Source organism: Solea solea, chromosome 4 (genome assembly GCF_958295425.1).
Source record: "Solea solea chromosome 4, fSolSol10.1, whole genome shotgun sequence".
NCBI lineage: Eukaryota > Metazoa > Chordata > Actinopteri > Pleuronectiformes > Soleidae > Solea > Solea solea.
Genome location: NC_081137.1, coordinates 12232768 through 12254965, shown reverse-complemented (window position 1 = coordinate 12254965; position 22198 = coordinate 12232768). Strand labels below are relative to the sequence as shown.

Here is a 22198-nt window from a genome sequence, read left to right as displayed (position 1 = left end):
GCTCATGCTGCATGTTTGCATATTGGGTTCTCTGTTTTCCTCCCACAGTCATGTAGAGGTTAACTGGGCACTCTAAATTGACTGAGGGTGTTGAATGTTTGTCTCTGTGTGTTTGACCTGTGATGTACTGATGACCTGTCCAGGGTGTGAGATGTGACCCAATGTCTGCTGGGATTGGCTCCACCTTCCCATGACCCTCATTGTAGACAAAGTTGTAGACAATGAATGAATGAATGATTCGAGAAGCCTTATCTCCTCAAGCAGTTCTTATGGCTTAGGTTTTACGGGGTCCAAGAATGTGGTTCAAGAAAGTCCACTACAGCTTGGATGATCAGGCCTGTTGTACTGGTACCTCCTGTGCAGGACCAATCAGCTCCCAGGATCCACCTAGACTCTCACACACGTCGTTCACTGAAACATGCACACCTGCAATCCATCTCACACTCACATGCAGACGACCCTGGGGTCGTAACAGTGAGTCTGAATGGTTGTTTTTGTCTCTGCACTTCCGTTTGTCTGTAAGTAAAAGGCGACCTCTAGTGGATATTTAAGGGAAACTCTGCTGCTCAGTTGGAGCTGTGTGGATTCCTGAGAAAAGTGGGATGGAAAGACAAATAAAGTCACAGAGATTGTGACTCTGAACAGAAGCAGTGGCAGATGTTCTGCCTCTGAACTTATAGCACAAATGACAATAATGGCTAAGCCTGGATATTTAGATATTTTGGTTGTGATAAAAAGATGTTGGCATAATGAAATGCTTGTGGGTCAATGCACAACCATCTAAGCAGTGTTCAGTGTTTAAAATAAACCATATTCTTTATCCCACTTCTTTTTATTCTTCTTCTTATTTTATTATTATGGATATTAGTTTAAAACTAAGAACTTAGAGTTCACCCGCTGAATTTTATGATGCAAGGTTACACAATATGCTGGGCACAGTGATAATAGCCACAAGCTTCAATGTAAAAGAATGGGATATCACTGCTCTCTTACCCTTCAGCTTCTTTGGGGATTAAAGTGATAGTTCAGGGTTTTGAAGTCTGATTGTATGAGGCACTGACACATATCAGATGCTGAGAACCGACTTGAGACACTGTCAGCCGGGACACAAGTAAAAAAGAATAGCTGTCAATTCCTTGGGCAAGGAAACGTGCTGCACATAGATGCACTTTATGAAAGTGTGAGTGAATGGATGTGAATGGGTGAATGGCAAGACTGTAGTGTAAAGCAGCTTTGAGTGGTCATCAAGACTAGAAAAGCACGTTTTAAATACAGACCATTTATCTTTATGCTTGCTGCTAACTCATCGTTAGACATAGTTTTCCACCAGGGAACTGAAGTTTGTGTTGTTTTGTAAATCCCTCACTCCCTCACCAACGTCCACACAAGGCAGCAGTAGTCCAACTGTGTCCCCATGAGCTAAGAAGTGAAGATTTTTTTTATGGACTTTGGTGCAGGATAGTGAGCAGGTAACAAACTCCAGTTTCCAGTGTTTAACAGTGAGATAAAGCAGCAGACATAGACTTTCACTGGTATAGATTTAAATAGTTTAATTTTTTCAGGAAGAACATTTCTGTTAAAAATCGACACATGGTTGAAGACAAATTTATTGCTATAACTATACAGTGTATACAGAGTGATTAATAACTGTGGAGATAAGGAACACATGATGATCAATACAAATAGAACATTTGTATAGCCAGTTTTTGAAACATGACTGAGAGTTGCATCTTGATTGTACTATGATGACAGGAGCATCATTTGACCTGTTTTTATCTGTTTTGTATTTGTCCTTCGAGATATTATCAACAATATCAGTTCAGTTGACTACAGCAGTCAAATGACTGATTTTATGTTTTTATTTACACCACTACCAAATGAAGATGTACAGGTGGTATTGATATTTTTACTTGTACCGCAGTTTGATCCTCCAAGCACGATCCACAGTCTTCATTTTTGAAGTGTCATGATATAAACCTCTCCTTTGAAGGCCATAGAACATTAGTTAGTTGATTCAGCTTTGACACACAGCAGTGTATCAGGAGGATCTGTCTGTACACAAGGAAAATGAGGGGAACGAAACATGGAAAACCTCAGTGTAATGACTTTACACTAAAATACTGAACCATTGTTCCACTTCACTGCCTCCTACTAGACCACATTGCTCCATAGTCCAAACATATGTCAGGTTTCATTAAGTACGATTGTATGAGGGTTGTAAGTAAATTGAAGTCTGTGAATCACTCGCTCTCCCACACCAAAGTCCATTAAGGTCATTTTTCATTTTTAGCTTGCAGTGACACAAGGGCTGCAAACATTATTAGGATTATGACTGATTATAACACTCAAAGTGCCCCAAAGGTTTCAGCAGTTTGCCAGGATAACACTTCTTGTCCCCGCCTACCCATGCACTGCTGCTGTATAGACACTCGTGCTCCCATAGTAATCTGATAGTATTGCTTGACAAAGTGCTTTTTCAGATGGAGAACTCAGCACACATGGGGACATGCAAAGCAAACACTGCACTTATTCAGGGTAAGTTATTCATACAACCACTGAAGAAAATTGTAACTATCCCATTTAGCCTTTATTGCTACCCAGCTTTAATATGTTATCATATAATACGCTATAACATTATACAATAATATAATATTTCACTTTTTTATAAAAATAGTATATCTGTTACGAGTGGTATTCAATGCATGGGAATGGGAGAATAACATTGCAGTGTGTTAGCCTTCACATTGACAGAGAGGATACACAGTTGGAGTTATTACGTGCATCATTTAAAGAGACCATCGGCTTTATCAAAAGGCAGCTGATAGTTTGAGATGACTTTCTTTTTCTTCCCAAAGGTAGAGAAGGTATTATACACATCCAGTTCTCCAGTGGGTGTCAGCTTCAGTGTGCTGGAGCCAGACGTGGTGCCGGGAATGTAGACATTGTGCTGGTAGTCGGGTGCGTCACAATGAGGCTGCGTCAACTTAGGAGTCCACGAGCAGTTAGAGGCTGTTTCCTCCTCAAGAGAAATCTTGCAGTCTGTAAATATGTGCATAAATTACAGGTTTTTTTTTTTTATCAGATGATTATTTATGCTAAAACCTCATATTTGCATACAGTATCACTGATCTGAATGTGTGTGTGTGTGTGTGTGTGTGTGGGGGGGGGGGGGGGCATCTTCTCCATTTTGTCTTGCAGGAGTTTGAGTAATCCTCATGTTGATGCATTTAAAACAAATCCTATCTTTGTTTGCCATTTTATATTCCAGACTAAATCTTTTAACACAGGCACACAGAGCACCCCTCCTCCTCCTCCTGCTCCTCACACACACTATCACAGCATCTCTAACCAACAATGAGCCATGATGACCACTGCCTACCTTTCATGTGGTTCCCCCAGGTCAAGTACTGTGGTGCCACTGGGCAGGAAAAACCATCAGCATGGTATATTTGTTGATGAGAAACAGCGCCCTCCATATTTGCTGAACTATTCCTGTAAACAGATAAGGAAGCAATGGGTGTCTTCCATGGATGTTTGTGCATATATAGGGGGATGGGAATCGGTATCGGTCAGTATCGGTATAGAATTATGTCTTTGAAATGACTCAGCACAAATGCTTCATACGTTCCTAAATGTTGAAAATTTACCGTGTTGGAATAATATCGATATCAGTAGAGTTTTTTGATATCGGTATTGGTATCGAACTCAAAAAAAGTGATATTGGGACATCCCTAACATACAGTTTGTTTTAATTGGCTTAAAATGTGTATTCACCTCTTGTATGCTGAGTTGTATTGGTTCTTGGTCCATGTCCAGTCCTTGTTTGAATACTTAAGCTGCAACAGAGGAAACAAGAAAAAAAAAAAGATATCAGTACAAGAAGAAGAGCTTTTCATGTATGGACGTATAACTAAAGGCATTAAAAATGCAGACAAGGAAAAAAGAAAGTCTATTTTAAATGACATGGGTTTTTTCTTTAACACCAATGACAACAGTTTGTCAATTAAAAAAAAAAAAAAAAAAATACAAATACAGCTGCGGCAGAGTTATGATCAAAGTAATGATGCTTGAACTTACTAATTAAAAATGTGCTTCTTAATCACAGTGTGTCACACAACCTGACATGATCTGCTATAATCTAATCATAATGTCATATCATAAAGCCTTTTTCATTTATCCTCAAACCTGCTTTAAATAAAAACACAACACTATATTCCCTTTAAAGGGATAGTTTATGTCATTTTGAAGTGAGGGTGTTTGAGTTAACACTAAGCTGTGTGCACTCCTGGCCCCTTGTGTCTACATCCTTGCCAACTGGGACGCAAGGAAAAATGTATTTTAGTGTGTAAAATTTAGATATAAGTCATTTTATTTGGCAGAAATTGAAGACAAAATAATTATATAAAAAAGTTTTTGTATTTATGTAGCACTCAAAGCTGCTTTACTCGGCATGTAGACTAGACAGGGATGTTCAGCTGCAACACTTGTTAATTTTCACACACTGTATTAACTTATATAAGTCTATGATGTCTCATAAGCTTGTTTTTTGTTAGCGTTCTGAGTGAAACTGATGTCTGTGACATATTAACTCTCCCACACCAAAGTCCATGAAGGAAATCAACAATTTAACATCTCGGCACACAAGAGTTGATGATCCAATTCTGCCTCCATTAGTGATTTCAAATGCATTATTCAGTGACTTTGGTATTTGAAATCCTTTGTTCATCTTTCCACGAACTACACAAACCTAAAAGACAAGGCAGTTTTAAACCAGCAGCTCCTGTTTCCCAGGTAGCTTAAAACGTTGGTTTAATTAATGGACATTTGAATGGGAGAGTAAGGCAGTGACAAAATATGTATTTCATCACGCAGACACACCTTTTTATGTTAGTGTCATACAACATGACACACTGCCATTATCTGCCCACACTGCAAGGAAATGTAGGGTATTACATGGGATAATAGAAAATACTTAATCATAAGCCTTTTCCCCACTTTACCCTAAAGAAAACTATGCTGTGGAATGACTAATATTAACCCTCATACGTTCAATTATGATAACATTTTACTTTTCTTCAAACTTGGTTTTAATAGTACTAACGGTGTTTTGGTGACAAAGGTTACACACTGGAGCTTTAAGTGTGTAATAAAAGTCATGAGTTTAAAGATCATTGATTATATACTGTACAGTATGTGGTCAGGGTTAGTTACCTGGCTTGGTGTTGCTGCTCTGTTGTTGCTCAGCTCATTGCGGTCCACTGCGCTCCAACCAGAGGTCAGATAGTCTGTGCTCTTGGCGATATTCTGCCGCACTGACATGACCGGACTGCACGGCTTCAGGAACATGAAGTCACTCTTGGACGATTCCGGCGTGAGACACATTTTATAGCAATAAACCTGCGGCAGCGCGCCGTTGCTGTTCGTCTCCGCGCAGCCAGACGCGCCTGTGGACATCCGCGCATTTAGGTTCGTCTTTTTGAAAACCTCTGTAGTGGAGGAGGAGGTTTGGGAGGCAGAGCAGCAGCAGCAGCAGCAGCAGAGGGAGGGCACGCTGGACTCCCTGTTGGACGCTCTGTCCTTCACCCTCCGCACTGACACCAGGACAATGATAGCCACCAGAAATGTGAAGGAGATTGCGCTCAGAGACACGATTAAGTAGAGGCTGAAGTTGGAGCTGTGATGTGCGGGGCTCAGTGACAGCTCATCCAAATCTGGCGTTGAATCTGGCAGGCTGTCAACTACTGACAGAGTGATGGAAACCGTGGTAGACAGCGCTGGCTGACCATTGTCCTTCACCAGAATGACTAGTCCGTGCCTCGCGGCGTCTTTGTCCGTCAGCGGCCGCATCGTCCTGACTTCGCCTGTATACAAAGCGATGCTGAACAAGCTCGGCTCTGTCGCTTGGAGCATTTGGTAGAAAATGTGCGCGTTTTGACCCGCGTCTGCGTCCACTGCTCTGATTTTGGTGACAAGGTACCCGGGGTCAGCAGACCTGGGCACTGGCGCTACTCCCGTGTCCTTTTGCTGAGTGTTTGCCACTATCACGGGTGCGTTGTCGTTTTGGTCCAAAACACAGATATTCACAGACATGTTGCTGCTCAGTGGAGGAAACCCTGCGTCTTGCGCCAGAACTGTGATTTGAACGTGTTTGATTTGCTCATGGTCAAAGGATCGCAGCGCGTAAATGTTCCCGCTGTCCGAGTTCACGGACACATATGTGGACACTGGCATCCCCAGAATATCCCCATATTCCAGTATTGAATATGAGATGTATGCGTTTTGGCCAATATCTGGATCCAGCGCCGTCACGGAGCAAATGGATGCGCCTGGCGCGTTATTCTCAGCCAAATACACAGTGTATGAAGGCTGTTTGAAGTGAGGCGCGTTATCGTTCACATCAGACACCTGGACTAGAATGGTTTTCCTGGTGAAGAGAGGTGGAGAGCCCATATCGCGGGCGGTGACTGTGATGTTATACTCTGCCACTGTCTCTCTGTCCAGAAAATCACAAGTCACAAGAGTGTAGTAGTTTTTAAAGGAGGAGTGGAGCTGGAATGGAATCTGGTGCGGGATCTCACAGTCCACATTGCCGTTTTCACCGGAGTCCTTGTCCATCACGCTGATCACGGCTATCACGGTTCCCGGGGGCGCGTCCTCCTGCACAGGTGTGGACACTGAGGTCAAGATCACCTCAGGGAGGTTGTCATTTTGATCCAAGACGTTCACGAGCACTTTGCAGTGCACTGCAACAGCGGATGGCCCTTTATCTTTAGCCTGCACATAAATCTCATGCATCCTGGCCTTTTCATAATCAATCACCCCTTTGACTTTGATTTCTCCCGTGCGTGAGTCCACGCTGAAGAGCTGGCGCACTTTGATGGGCGCGTGGCCACTGAAAGAGTAAGTAATATCAGCATTGGGACCCTCGTCTAAATCGGTCGCGTTGAGTTTGATGACAACTGTGCCCTTGGGTGCGTTTTCAGCCAGTCTCACTCTGTAAAAGGACTGATCAAACACGGGTGCGTTATCGTTTGCGTCCAAGACGGTAATATCGATTTGCGCAGTGCCGGATCTCTCCGACGCGCCTCCATCCACCGCTGTCAGAATCATCTGATGTGTGCTCTGCTGCTCTCTGTCCAGCGGGCTTTGGAGGACCAGTTCCGCAAATTTGCTCCCATCACTGCGCGTCTGAATGTCCAAAATGAAATGCTCATTTACACTCAGTAAATAGGTGCGCAACGAGTTGGACCCGACATCCAAGTCCTGTGCGCTCTCGAGTGGGAATCGAGATCCAGGCGCAGCGGATTCCGATATGTCCAGATTAAATTCTGTCCACGGGAAATTTGGACAGTTGTCATTAACATCCAGAATGTCCACCTCCACTCTGTAAAGCTCCAGTGGATTTTCTATCACCACTTGTAAGTGAAAAGAACAGGACAAACTCTGCTCACACAGTTCTTCTCTGTCGATGATTTCATTGACAAACAACACTCCATTTTCTAAATTCACCTCCACGTATTGCTTACTGGTACCGGAGACTATCCGGAATCTGCGCGCAGAGAGTTTGTCCAAATCCAAGCCCAAGTCCTCCGCGATGTTGCCAACAAAAGCTCCATGTTCCAGCTCCTCTGGGATTGAGTAGCGAATCTGTGCACGCGCCGCATCCAAGAAGCAAGAAAACAACACAAACCAGTACACCACGCGACAGTTTCCACACTGTCTTTTACCTGCTCCACGCGTGTACATTTGTAGGCTGAAGGGTCTAATGGTTAAAGCAGAACTGCGCAAAATGGAGCCTGGAAAAAAAACAACTTCACTGGAACAGAGACTATCTGAGAGAAAAGAGAGGAGAGAGGGAGAGATGCGCTCTGGCTATGAGCCCTGGATCTGTGATTAGTGTGTGTGTGTGTGTGTGCGTGTGTGCGCGCGCGTATGTGTTATTGGCCCTAACAACATCTGCTCAGATTACCTTTCTACAAACCCGATCAGATTCATGTCACATAACAGCAGGTCAAACATCACTGATTCAGTTTATTTCTACACCAGTGTTTCATCTCCTTAAACCAATGACCCGCAGTAACTCATGCAGAATTACTTCCTCACGCACTAGTAATTCAAAATGGATTAGGATTTCCTCTTTATTGAACTGTTGTGTTATGATTGTATTTTATTGTAGTTTCTTGTAACATGAACCTGCCTCAGGTTATAACCTGGCATATTCACGTTCTAATGTTTATTGATAAGCAATGTCCCTTTTTCTTGAATAAATAAATGAATACATTCATAAATAAACATTTGCAGGTTTAAAGATGCTGCATGTTGGAAAAGTCAAAGTGGGATTTGTTTTAAGAAAGGCAATTAATCTGTTCATTTATTCTCATGGAGAGAAAGTAGAAATTTCACACACAATCTTATTGAAAGACAAATAATAATATGATTTTCTCTTTTGAGGCTAAGAAATGGAAATGCATTTGTTAGCTGTGAAACACGTTTCCCATAGATGTGGTGATGCAGATTTTTATTGTAAACGGGAAAATAAAGCTTCAAACATCATAGTGTAATACTTAATGTGGATATAGTGCTTTATAATGAAGACCATTTTGATTGTTTTGATGCAGATTTTGTGCTGTGCTGATCTGATTGAATCTTTAGAGTTTGATGATGTTTAGTCACGTCAGGAAGGAATAGCCTGTAATATTCTTTCCTGCACCTTAGGGTCACACAAGCGAGTTGCTGGAGGTGCTCATGGTCAGAATGTTGTTTATTCTCTATTTCCAAAAGATACTCTCTTTAAAAGAGACAAATGCAAAATATACTGTCCAAAAGAAAATATTTTTTTCAAACAAATTGATCAAAGGAGAACACATTAAGGTGTTAAATGTTTCCTCATATTTACAATCACCTTAATTCACATTCAATATCTATTTATTTTCACTTTGTACTTTGATTATTGAAATTATATGCAAATGAAGTATGACTGCTTTGGTCCATCTAGTAGGTACATCATTTTGGGTATAATTTGAGTGTACAAAATGGTTATATATGCTATTTCATTGTATTTCAGTGGATATATTTGTTTACCATCCTCCTCACATGCTCTTTACCCGTTTGCTCTGGTTGAAACACTGAAAACACAATCTGTCTGTGGGAATGAAACTGCAGCAGATGGTGAGGTTTTCCACGGGCTCATGCTCTTTTTAATTAATGGGATGGAGATTAGGGAGGCATTATCCCTGGATCATTAGTGGAACAGAAGAATTAAGACATTTTGTGAGGAATAATCCCAAGGCTATTCATGCGATACACATGTGGTTTTCTCTCACTGGTCATACTGACCTGCTTTTCACGGCCTAAGTGCATGGCATCACTTACACACTGCACAAGCTGAGTAGCTGTGATAAACTCACACACACATTACTGTGCCCCCCCCCCCCCCACAAGCAGGCAAGCCAAGCCTTTGCACCACATTTTGTAAGTAAAATAAAAACACTAATTTAATTCAAATAACTATCATAAACTTTCAAGATTATTATTATTATTATTATTACTATTAGTGCTGAAATATGTTTTTTTTTCTTAGTTCCACCACATTTAGGGATCAAAAATAGAAAAGAGATTATATCATATCCGTCATTCTTCCTCACTCCACGAGTCTCGCCGAAGAGCAAGAGTAGAACGTCAATCCCTTTTGTCTTTAACTACTTCCCACTTTAAAACTGCAGGATTAGGTTAGCCTATATCCTGCAGCTTTTAACACTTAAGCTGTTTTGGTTGGACACAGTCACATTCCTTTCCAGATGGTAAAAATGACTGTCATGGGCTGAGTGCATTTAGATGTTCCGCACCACATGTCAAAGAGCCAAAGAGTCATTAACTGCTTCTGTCACACAGGAAAACACAACTGTTGTCTTACGTGTGCTGCCACATTCTGAACAAAACAAATACATTTTCTACATTTTTTTGTTGCATTAAAGTAATAGTTCAGCTTCTCTAAAGAGTCAATGCTGAAGAAGCTGAATGTGACTCATGTTGGAGACAAAAGGGGAAAAAAAAAGATATTTTTGTCACTTCACACAAAGTTCTACTATGATCTACACCTACAAAAGTCTTAGATATAAACAGATGTCTGTTTGCTGCTTTTTCTCCCCGATATACAGTACTATCTTTTGAGTGGAAATTGAAGTAAACCTCTCACTCCTCACCAAATTCCACAGAGAAAATCAATCACCTTAGTCATGAATCCACTACTCCCTCCATCAGTAAGCTCACAGGTGTTTTTCTGTGACTTTGGTATTTGAAGGCTTTTATTCAGAGTTACCAAAGCGACTCAATTGTACCCAACAAGGCAGCAGCAGATCAGCAGATCATACAAATATAAAAAAGTTTTTCTCCAAGGACTTTGGTGCAAAGAGCCAGTCGCAAAAGGCAACCTGAAAAGATACTGCAAACCTTTATGACATGCAGTGAATACTGAAACAGAACTTTTCCATATCACTAATGGCAGGCTAGCTGTAATCAAAGTAACAGTGAGGTTAAGCTTGAGATAGTGAATGTAATAGTGAATGACCTACAAACCGGAACATGCCGTCCATTGTCATCATCATTCAAACAAACACTTTATTTCTCTCTTTTCTGTGTTTCATGTACATAGAGAAAACCAGGTCTAGTTTCTGATGCTCTGATGATGCATCAGCGCAGGGATGATGATTCATGTCTAAGCTCTGAACGTCGGAGGCCTCTCTCTGATGACCTTTAAACACTCATCTCTGTAAGGTGTAGTGTGTGCGACACATTAGGAAACACAAAAAAACTTTTCAGATCAAACCCTGTGAACAATCAACTTCTTCTCGTAATACACTACTGCTGTAGCCACAGTTGAACACATTGTGTTTCATGTTCAGAGGAGGATGTTCTCACTCACCTGAACACAGAGGGAGCACAAACCCTCCCAGTCCTCTAACACTTGAGCAGCTAATGTGTTACCTGCTGAGTTGAAGTGGCATTAGTGCATTAGTAACTATACGCACGGAATACAAACACAAACACTGCTCTGTGTTCTAGTTACACATATAAAACTACAAATAGCATTCAGATAAGTATGTGAAATGTGAAGTTTGTAAACCTCTGTCCTTTTTTGTTTTTGGCATCGTGCTTCGTTTTCTTCGATGACGTAGATTCAGGCGTCGGTGCTTTTTTTTCAGCAACACAATAAATATCATTCTCCATCCTTACAAACATCCTGAATCCAGCTTCTCCCAGGGTTCTCTCACAACACCTTGCACGTCTGTCAATTTTATTTGTATAGTGCCAAATCACAAGTCACATTATTTTAAGGTACTGTACCTAGTAAACCAGAAACCTTTACAATAATATTTTAAAGAGAAGAGAAACCCTTTGAACAGGAAGACATCTCTGTCCAAAACAATTATCATTTTGTGATTATACAACATCGGTATCATGTATATGAATAGTAAATTCAATATCTGCTAATATAACCCCAGAAATACCATATACTGTCATTTTAAGCTTTCATGTTTAGATGCACCATCTGTAAACAATGATCTTTAATAAATGATGCAGTTCAATAATCTGCACAAATCACATCCTGTGCATTCCTGTATGTGCTTATTTAGAAATTCTCTTTTTTTCCACTGAGAACATCTTGTTTATGATAGAAATGGGGAGACGGGAACTACCTGCAAATTTACCGACGTAATCTTAAAGCCCGTACTCATCGTCGTTGAAAATATTTTGGGTTTCATCCTTGACATAAAACACCGATTGCGTCGCTGCTGTGCTAGTTTTATGTGCCGCTATACTCGTCTCCCTGCCTCCTGTAAATCTAGCAGCACACGAGGTCACATCACCTGCATTATTTAACTATAGGCCCGGTGTGTATTTCTTCTTTTCTTTGAGTACTTGACATAAATGTCACCAGAGAGAGGGACAGGTGAGCACAGAGTTGTTATTGGAGCAGTCACCTGGAAACCTCCTGTCACCAACGGTTGGCACAGAAATCCTCAAGAATCATCAACGCTAAATTCTTGTCAGGGGAAAGTGAAGAGCAGTGGGAAACTTTTCACCTGTTCTCATACCAAGAGAAAACTTTGTTGCTCACGTAGAGGGGAGCTTGTGATTTTCATTTTTAGATGTCATTTTTGGCTTTAAGATATAATATGTAACTTTTTTTGCATTAAAATAGGCACCACCATATTTCAAAGAGAGGGCAATATATTGTATGTACGGTCGTATTGTAAGGTGAAGCTCTCTTTGAATACCATGACTATACACCACACAGTGTTGTTGATGGCAATGAAGGCATTCTATTCTATTTATTCTCTATTTAAAAATGAAAAGTGTACTCGCGTTACTGTCATTGAGTAGGTCTTCACACATCCGTTACTGAGTAAAAATGTCCTGAATCTGACACTTTGGCAGTGAACGATGAGGACAGGTGAATTGGCGCTGATTACGGTGCCTGAGTGAGTGAGAGAGTTTAACCATTGGTGACCTTTGACCCATTGTGACTGATGAATTATGTGTTTACATGTTTTATTTTGTCAGCACTTTAATTTGTGAAGGTTTGCCTTTCATTAAAACCAATTCATGTAAGATTTGTGTCCCCTTGTGTCTTATAAAATAATAATAATAATCATAATAATCATCATCATAATAAGGCATTTTCCAATTCTTCTTTTAATATTCTCCAATGTCATTAAACTAGGTCTTTTGTTCTTGTTGAGAACAGAAATTACATAATGTGTGTTTAGGCTGAACTAATAACAATAATAATAATAATAATAATAATAATAATAATAATAGTGATCTATTATTATCGTTGTTATTAGAATATAATGTGTATTTGAGTAGGGACAATACAGTTTAACTAATAGTTCTAATAGTTGATAGTTCTAATACAAAGAACTGATGTACGGAGAGTTTATAGCACATTTATAACACATATTGTACATACAATATGAAAGAGAAAAATGTATTGAAAGATATAGCTCAGTTGCATAATATTTATAAAAATGTATAATTAATGGTATTTATATAGCACTTTTCTAGTCTTGATGACACTAGATGGATAGATGGATAGATAGATAGATAGAGAGATAGAGAGATAGATAGATAGATAGATAGATAGATAGATAGATAGATAGATCCAAAGCAAGATTAACAGAATGGCTGTTAACTTGGACATATCCCGAGTGCTGTAGCAACCATGTATTAAATAATTAACATTACCTTTTTGAGATGACTCAAAGTGACAACTGAATGACGTGCAACTGCAGAATGAATGGTTTATTAAAAATGTTGGGGCGACTGCTCTTTATTAATGATTTAGGAGCGTTCATAACTGCTGATCTGACGATTTATTGTAACGTGAAAATCTTTTTTTTTTAAAAGCTTCATTCAAAGCAAAAACGCTGACTCTGGAAATTACAAGCGATGCAGATTTTTCTCCATCTTTCCCAATCGATTAGCCATCGAGTGCTGCTGCAGTCTCAGTATTATTATATTGTTATTTAAGAATAATAATAAAAAAAAGAAAGATCTTTGAAGATGGCGCATAGTGGACTCCTCACAATGTTCAGTGGAATCCACATGCTCATTAGAGCTGTGAGAGAGGTGGTGTGGGCTGATAATCCTCATTATAAACCACAGACTTTTCTGCGACATCCACCAGGTATAAGACGTCAGAGGTTTTAATCATTGTTTTTTTTGGGGATATCAGCACTCCTAACTAATGTTTTCTTCATTATTCTCAGTTATTCCATGAGTTACTTTGGGCTTCAGCTACTTCTGCATGTTACTCTTCCTCACACTAAAAGTTTTAAATGAACTAAATGTTTTCTGCAGCTTTTTTCACTTTGAAAATAATGGCGAAGGATCTGTGCATGGGTTGCCATGGCAACTGTGGTGGGAACAATTTTCCTTTGATCTGAAGGCAGATCAAAGGCAACCGTATGAGTATACTCAACACTGCCGATTGAGTTTTCTGCAAAAAGTGCACTTGTTCCAGTTTTCAAGGATTGTGCTGATATCCACACAGTAAGAAAGTAATAATGTTTTTTTTTTGTTTTTTTTTTAACATTACAAGTGTGAATGCCGAGTCAGTATCCTCTCTATTGTCATCCAGTCTATGTGATCTGGACCTGAACACATTGACAGACAACCAGGCCAATTTGTTTATGCTTTGCTAACGTACTGTACTAACTGTCCTTTACCATGATACTTACAATATATATCTAATTTCCTAGTACGTTTCCATGTACTCACTTGGTAATAACTTTGTCCCGAGGGCTTGGACGGCCTTTTCATGTCGTTAATAACAAAAGCTTCACCTGTCTGTGACCTGACCTCTGATCCCTGCTCTGACCCTGAGGTCACCCGTCATGTGATTCAGCAGCACCACATTTTAGGAACATTATTGTTTATTCATTTGTTAATATTTATTATTTTCAAGAGAGAACATACAAATGAGGGCGACTGGGAATAGAATTTTAATTTTTAATTTATTTTCATTGTTTTAAAATTTTTTCTTTTTTTTTTTTGGGATGGCGCTCTAGGCGACCGCCTATATCGCCTATGCCAAGAGCCGGCCCTGCTTTAATCTTTCTTTCTGGTACTTTGTTAATATGTATATTGAAATACCATCTACTTTAATAGTATGTTTCCATGTACTTGGTATGTTATAACTTAGTACTTACATCCGTTCCGTATGGGTACTTTCTTAATAAATAGATTGTATTACATCTAGTTTCTTGGCAGTTTTTCATGTACTTACTAGGTTATAACTTAGTATTTACATAAAGTTATTTTGGAACATTCCTATTAACTACATTTTGTTACCATCTAGTTTCTTAGTAAATACCAGGTAATTAGTGGATTGTAAAATAAAGGGTTCCCAACATTTCAAATTTAATTCAATTTTAAACATTTTAGAGATTTTAGATAATGGAATGTAAGGTCATATACTGTTTCCCTTTCAAATTTGAAATACCCTAAGTGCATATATATATATATATATATATATATATATATATGTATATATATGTATATATATATATATATATATATATGTATATATATGTATATATATATATATATATATATATGTATATATATGTATATATATATATATATATATATATGTATATATATGTATATATATATATATATATATATATATATAGGATGTAAAATGAGTGTGAGCTGCTTTTACCATTTCCTTTTTTCCATCATTTTTAGAGTGCAAGCATGGCCAGCAGAACTTATAGAAGGAGCCCTGAAATGACCATGTGGAATTGGCTTATTTTCATTCTTCCATCCACTTGTGGACTCAATGTTATCAGCTCAGTGTCTCACTATCATGCAGTTCAAGGTGTTGGTGTCAACCTTGGATGTGATTTTACCCTGGCTCCTGAGGAGTTGGATTTTTTGGACATCAAATGGACCTTCAGGCCTCCGGATAGTCAAGAAAAGCTCCTCCTCTGGTATGAAGGACATTCAGTAGTAGACCTTAGTGGCAGCAAAGGGAGGATCCACTTTGATATGCTGCCTCCTCAAGATGGTGATGCTTCATTAATCTTACAGAACCTTAAGCTTGCAGACACAGGCACTTACCGGTGCAAGGTGAAGACATCCACTGGAGTTGAAAGCAGTACAATGCAGCTGACAGTGATAAAGGAGGTACCTAAGCCAAAATGTGGTGTCTCTGGTAATGCCACGGTCGGCAACGATGTGATGCTGCACTGCGGGTTCCCCGAAGACACAGAGTCCCGGGGCTTCTCCTGGAAGAAAATCTCTGGAGATGGGATGTTTCCCCGCTTCTCATCTTTGGACAAGACTCGAGGAGACTTGTATATCAAAGACTTGAAAACAAGGGATGCTGGAACCTACCGCTGCACAGCTGGAAGTCCTTTCAGTGTGGAGCACTGTGATGTTTTCCTCCAGACAAAATCATCTAAATCCACGGCGTCATCAGTGGTTACTCCAACTGTGATTTTCATCATCATTGTCATCATCAGTATCCTTGTCCTCAACATCACAGTTATTATTGCTTGCGTCTGCAGAATAAAACGTGGAAATAAAACCATGGCGGTTACATGTCTTCCACACGAGGACTTTGCAGAGGTAATTATCAACTAGATTCCAGTTTGCTCATGTTAATGATAATGCTTTGTGGCTAACAAAAGTTCATTATGGAGTTCCACAGAGCTCAGTACTTAGGCCTATACGTATTTCTCTCACACATCTCTCCTCTGTCCCCCATTTGTCCTTTCACCTTTCCTTTCACGGCAGATGCTGCACATTTTGGAGTCTGGTTCTGTCAGAGATTTTTAACTACAAAATAAGTTATTAATATCAAACAAATATATATATAAAAAAAACTTTGTTTGATGTTTTCAAAGCAGAAAAATTGTGTGAAAATCAAATAGGACACTGCATACGTAGAAGTAAGTTTCTAAATTCATACTGACCTTTTCTGTATTTTATCTCATTTTGTATTCTCCAAATACAAACTAAAAAGACAATTCTAAAAAAAAAAACAGGATCGATAAAACCATGGACGGATAACAGGAGGAGGGAATTTGTATTCGAAAAGTTCATACTCAGAATAAAATGAGTATATCTCTGCAACCACAAGGTCTATTTTAATACTTTTGGTGTCAAAGTAAAGAAAAGAATTGTTACACTAAATATCAGTGTAAGTGTTACTGGTGAATTTTGGAAACATCTGTGCCATTTGTATTTAAACCATGTATTAAACTACTTTCTTCACTTTTATATAACTATTAATGTTCAATAAAACAATCTATGGCATTGTTTCAAAGTTCCTGCAGACTTTAATATGTTTTCCATTCTAAAAACAAACACCAGATTGGTCCGTTGAGACATGTCTCTCTTTGCTGGCCTGTATCTCAGTGAGGGAATGGTCTACATGAATCTCATTGGCTTCTTTACAGCCAATAGAAGGACGCTGTCGTCTCCGAATTTTGATTGACAGGTTTGTTAGCCAATGAGAAGCAACAGAGCATGCGGATGTGACGCGCCTGGCTGCTGCCTTAGGATAGGGTAATGCTTCTCAAAACGTGATGACGTCACCTAGAGACGCCCGGAAGCTTTTGAATGTAACACAGGAAGTCAGTCTAACCGGAGAGTGCGTGGACAAAATGGCGTTAGCTCCAGAAATGCGATGAAATGCGCAATACATTTTATTTGAGCTGTGTTTGTCACATTTAAAATAGGTTTTTACAGTCTTGTAACCCAGATTTCGCTGAAAAATTTGATGCCCAGCATCAAAATATTCTCTCAAAATTCACTTTTTTTTGCGATCCTTATCGAAAATAGGCCACGCAGACTCTGTCAGGGTCCCCCAATTGGGGCCTTAAAGGGATATATAAAACAATATTTAAAGGTGAGAATATGAACAGAACAATCAGGATTTGCCACACAATTCAATTGAACTGAATTAACACTAAATTGGAGGTGTTAGGGATCAAATAAGCAGTTTAATAAAACCTGAGATTTTTGGACTTTTATGTTGAGTCATAAAATGCATCCATCTGGATAAGTTGGCTCACATGCAGATTTAAGTGTCAAACATTCATTATAAAGCAGTGTTGTGAATCTGTGAGGGCATTTGTTAGCAAAATTGTCTGTCGATACTAACTACTGTATAATTAAAATTGTCTTTGAAACGTTCTTCAGGGCAGTCTATATTCGTATCAATCAAAAATGAAACAGAAACAAAAATTGTTTAATTTCTATGTTGCAAGATTTGGTGATGTTAGGCGACGGCTCTAGTTTTACTGTATATGTCTATATGCATCTCCAAAAAGAGGGTTTCCTAGTTGCTCTGTCATGACTACATTAAAAACATGACATCTCAGATACGACTGAACAGAACATAAACTGTTACTGAATAAAATTGCATTCACAGCAAATACATTTTTTTTTTCACTAAATCAGTTTTTGAGTATAGCATCACTTACTCACTCTCAACACCTTCACAGCCAAATATGTCCCATGTATGTATACAGAGACATGATGATTTTTAACCAACATTAGTCTAGATCATAAAAACAAATAATCATTTGTTTTCAGTATTTTCTTAATTAGTATCCACTGGCCAACACCACTTCCTGCTAAACAGAGATAAATTGGTAACAATCACAATGAAAAGTAAAAAAAACATAAAAATGTGAGGCCAGTATGTCAGAACAACGTTGTCAGATGCATGATTTTATGTTCTCCTGAAATTGTTGGAACCGAGATAATTCATTTCAATGGTCTATCCATTCATATATTGTTTAACTTTCCAGCAGGAAACTGCAGTTTGTCATCAGTCAGACATCAAAGCACTGTTTTGATGACATCATAACACTGTCTTAACCTTATTTATCTTAATTACAGGGATTTATAAAATCAGTTCATAATGGGTTTCAATTGCAATGGTTTATGTATAAAAGTGAGGAACACAACTACAAAGTGTGTTATGTCATTGGAACATATTTTTTAAATGTCAAAAACCATGATATTTATATTAACTCGGAAAAAAAATATCAAATCATTTATCAAGATAAAAGCTAAAAAGCCATTAAAGGACCCTGAAGTTGCAAGAGGTTTAATCAATAGAAATAAAGACCAATCAATACAAAAGCATATTGTCTACTAAATCGTATGATGATCTCGGCATGGTAGACTATTTCATTTCTGCCACAAACCCTCATAAGTGTTTCCCAGTAGACCTTTGAGACACAGACCGCTTCATAGGACCGTGGACAGATCATGAACATAAGGATTTATGCTATTGTAAGGCCATAGGATGCAAACTGCGCTCATACTTTTTCCTCAGTCTGACTTCACCACTGAGAGTTGCTGCCGAGAAATCCATCAAAGAAATGACTACATGCACACCTCAGCGCCAGACAATCGGGACAAGAGCAAAAAAAAGTGTCTCATAAAACACAGAGATTACACAACAATTCAGGTCACTGGTGTATATGGTGAGATTAAACAATGACCCCCCCCCCCCCCCCCCCCCAACAAACAGATGTCTCTGCACTAAACAACATGCCAACGCCACGCATCAGTAGAGCTACTGCTCCCTGTGTGCAGCAGGAGCTTCTTTCCTGAGAGGACAGACTGGTGGACAGCCAATTTGAGCCAACACCCCCTTTGTCTTGATAAGATCGTTACTTTTGCAGGAAAGGAGCAGCACACAGCCAACAATACTGAAGATTTCATGACCTTAAACTGTAGTGCTGACCATATCTTATTGGCATTTATAGTACATTTTAACACTAGCTATTTTATCAGCAAAAATATGCACCTTATATCATTTTATACTTCATATACTATACTAAAATATGAAAGGGAAGACTGTGAGCACGTACACAAATCTAGAGAAAGTATAACCTGCACATGACAGTGGAACTTATCTTTTAAATCCATATTATAAATCCTTATATTAGCATATACCTTTTTTTGCAGCTTGAAGACAGCATATGGACATTTAAAAAACTAAAGACCAGAGGTGACAGAGAATTGCCTTTAAAAACCCGCTATTACTCCACAAACTCCTCGATCAGATATGAGAATCTGTCTGGCTATTCATAAGAATGTAAAATGTCCTTGGATGGATTGTTATGAAAAAGTTAAGTGTTGCCTTTAGGGAAGGGACTTAAGCTCCTACTTTGTGTCTGAGGGTTTTGCTTTATAGTCACATGGTTTCATTGGGGTATGACATATTAAACAGCCCACTCACCACTTTTATGCTGAAATATTTAGAGGGCTAGTGCAAACAGTCACATGCAGTAGTTCTACTCCTACTGTGAATGCTTTGCATGATGCCGTAGATTAGTTGTAGGTTTTATCTGGCGTCTCTGTTCACTGTATTGTTGATTGTATGTGTTTTTAGAATCTCTCGTGTAATGGATGCATTTTGACACCATCAGTGAAACAGTGACAGTCTTTGAAACAGGGAAAAGCTCATTTCAGGCGCAATTATTTATACATAAATTCTGCAAATAAACAACTAAAGCAAGGAAATGAGATAAAACGCTTCACTTACTAGCCGAAGCAATCGCAGCTAACGTGAAGCCGTGACCCAAATTAGTTACAAACAGGTTGCAGACCACTCTGTCGGTGCCATTTGTCTTTGTGCACTTTACACAGCTTGCTACACTATGTTGCTGATTGGTTGATATCCAAAGCCTAGCTGTGTTCTAATAGTCAAGGCTGCACCCTCCAAGTGTGAAGGAGATGGAAGTCAAGACACAGTGAGAAATGAGATGGTCTAACACAACTCCCCACTCTCTGTTCTTATTTCACAGGTATCCCTGATTCCAGAGCGTCCAATTTACCTAATCCCCACATTGCATGTTTTTGGACTGTGGGAGGAAGCCGGAGAACCCGGAGAGAACCCACGCACACACGGGGAGAACATGCAAACCCGGGTCTTCTCACTGCAAGGCGAGAGTGCTAACCACTACTCCACCGTGTGGCCATGAAGATAATAGTGATCATGATAATTGTTATGAATGTTATTGATTAGTGAAATGCTCCTGGCCCCTATTTTCATCTCTTTCCTCTCTTTAATGTGATGTGAAGGCCTCACCTACTTATTGTGAGGGTGTGAGGGTGAGATTTGGGACTGGGCCACTGTCACTCTGTCCTGACTTACATGAAGTGAACATAGCCATCGTACCTGTGATCAGTGACACCTGTGCTTTTCCTGCTCAAACCTGTCAGGGTGTCTGCGCTGTAAAAGGCCTGTGACTCTCACAGTGATCGTGACAGCAGGTGCTGCGCTGGTGAAGCCATGCTTCACTGAAACGTGGTCGGAAACATGGTCCAACTGTGTGACTGGACTGCATGACAGTATTCCTATTCCTATTTCTGGAGAAGCGCTCTGCTGTCTGGTGTCTTAAGTTTTACCCATTCATTTTTGGAAATTTAAAGAAAATGCCTGTGGGGAAATCCACAGACGCACAGTCTTCCCCAATCCCGGCTGACAGGTCATCAGTCCATAGACATCTCGACACGTAGAGACAAACAACCATTAACTCTGACACCCCCTCCACCTACGGTCAATTTAGAGTGTCTAATTTGCCTAATCCCCAAATCTGCATGTCTCTGTGGGAGGAAATCAGAGAACCCGGAGGAAAACCCACGCTCACATGGGGAGAACATGCAAACTCCATGATGAAAGACCCTTGTGCTGAACAGGTCACAAAACGGGTCTAAGGAAAGGGTGCTACTCACTACAAGCCTAATGCTTATAAATATTTATAGTTAGTAGCTAACAGTTTCTCTGAATTTACAAGAAAAAAAATAAATGTTTATGGAGAAAAGATCTTGTTAACAAAAAACAAAAAGAATGGAAATTTCAAAGAAATAACAAGACAATTCAGAAAAATTGAGTCAAAATTACGTTTCATTATTTATTTATTTAGTTTCCCACTTGAATGCAACACTCTCATTCTCAGTGTCCCCTCAGAAAGAAGTCAAGTTTAAAACCAGTCCATCACTTGTGCGCCGTGGCTCAGACAATGCAGTTAGCTCCCCCTACTGTACTGGGAAGGAAAACTGTCTTGTCAGGTATTTTACATTGACGGTCCCTTGACATCGCAGTGCATCTACAGTTACAGCTTAGTTTCATGTCTCCGCACACCTGCTTTGTTTTCGATGCGCGCTGATTCAAGTTTACATTTTACTTCCCAGTCTCAGTATAACATTTTTAAAGAGCAGACACATTTTTTTCTTCACTGTTTTCTCCCTCACTCTCTCCTCTCCTCCTCATTGTAGGATCCCTCTGCAGCGACTGACTCCCTCAAATAAAAGATATTAACCGAGCATACCTAAGTCTATTTTACTCCTGCATACATTTTGTTTTGCCGAGTGTCTGTATCATCTGTTTACCTTTGTCTGATTCAGTCAGTGCTTCAGAGTAAACACACTTGTAGTAAACGTACCATCATCCTCGATGGTCCACTTTCCTTCAATGCCCACATCAATAACATCACTCGGCCCCTCAATCACACCCCACAGCACCACCATCCTCGTCCATGCACTGGTGACATCCCGTCTTGATTACTGCAACTCTCTCCTCGTTTGTCCTCTCGAAGTTTTTTAGCTTTGAATGTGCTTCAGGAAGTGCCTGAGCTGCATGTAACTTTTCTGCTGT

The 22198-nt window shown here is 39.5% G+C and overlaps 2 protein-coding genes across 3 annotated transcripts; one reads left to right on the top strand and one right to left on the bottom strand.

Annotated features, from left to right (window-relative positions):
• Positions 1-2330: 2330 nt before the first annotated feature.
• On the bottom strand, positions 2331-8238 carry LOC131457968 (protocadherin-10-like). The gene is made up of 4 exons (XM_058626527.1): positions 5212-8238; positions 3775-3836; positions 3380-3492; positions 2331-3039 (listed from the first exon to the last, which is right to left on the bottom strand). The coding sequence occupies exons 1-4, from the start codon at positions 7744-7746 to the stop codon at positions 2783-2785; spliced, it is 2967 nt and encodes a 988-aa protein (XP_058482510.1). The 5' UTR covers positions 7747-8238; the 3' UTR covers positions 2331-2782.
• A 5753-nt stretch (positions 8239-13991) lies between these two features.
• On the top strand, positions 13992-21871 carry LOC131458032 (coxsackievirus and adenovirus receptor homolog). Of its 2 annotated transcripts, none has more exons than XM_058626653.1 (3): positions 13992-14063; positions 15256-16140; positions 20346-21871. In XM_058626653.1, exons 2-3 carry the CDS (start codon positions 15265-15267, stop codon positions 20520-20522), a joined length of 1053 nt encoding a protein of 350 aa, XP_058482636.1. In that variant the 5' UTR covers positions 13992-14063; positions 15256-15264; the 3' UTR covers positions 20523-21871. The 2 variants fall into 2 exon arrangements, with proteins under 2 accessions (XP_058482636.1, XP_058482637.1); XM_058626654.1 differs by having other exon boundaries at positions 13993-14055.
• Positions 21872-22198: the final 327 nt, after the last annotated feature.

Coding starts and splice junctions, on each gene's coding strand:
- LOC131457968 (XM_058626527.1), bottom strand. CDS start 7,746: ATGTACACGCGTGGAGCAGGTAAAAGACAGTGTGGAAACTGTCGCGTG. Junction 3,837..5,211: donor GAGCAGCAACACCAAGCCAG/GTAACTAACCCT, acceptor CCTCTGTTGCAG/CTTAAGTATTCAAACAAGGA. Junction 3,493..3,774: donor TACAACTCAGCATACAAGAG/GTGAATACACAT, acceptor ATCTGTTTACAG/GAATAGTTCAGCAAATATGG.
- LOC131458032 (XM_058626653.1), top strand. CDS start 15,265: ATGGCCAGCAGAACTTATAGAAGGAGCCCTGAAATGACCATGTGGAAT. Junction 16,141..20,345: donor CACACGAGGACTTTGCAGAG/GTAATTATCAAC, acceptor CTTATTTCACAG/GTATCCCTGATTCCAGAGCG.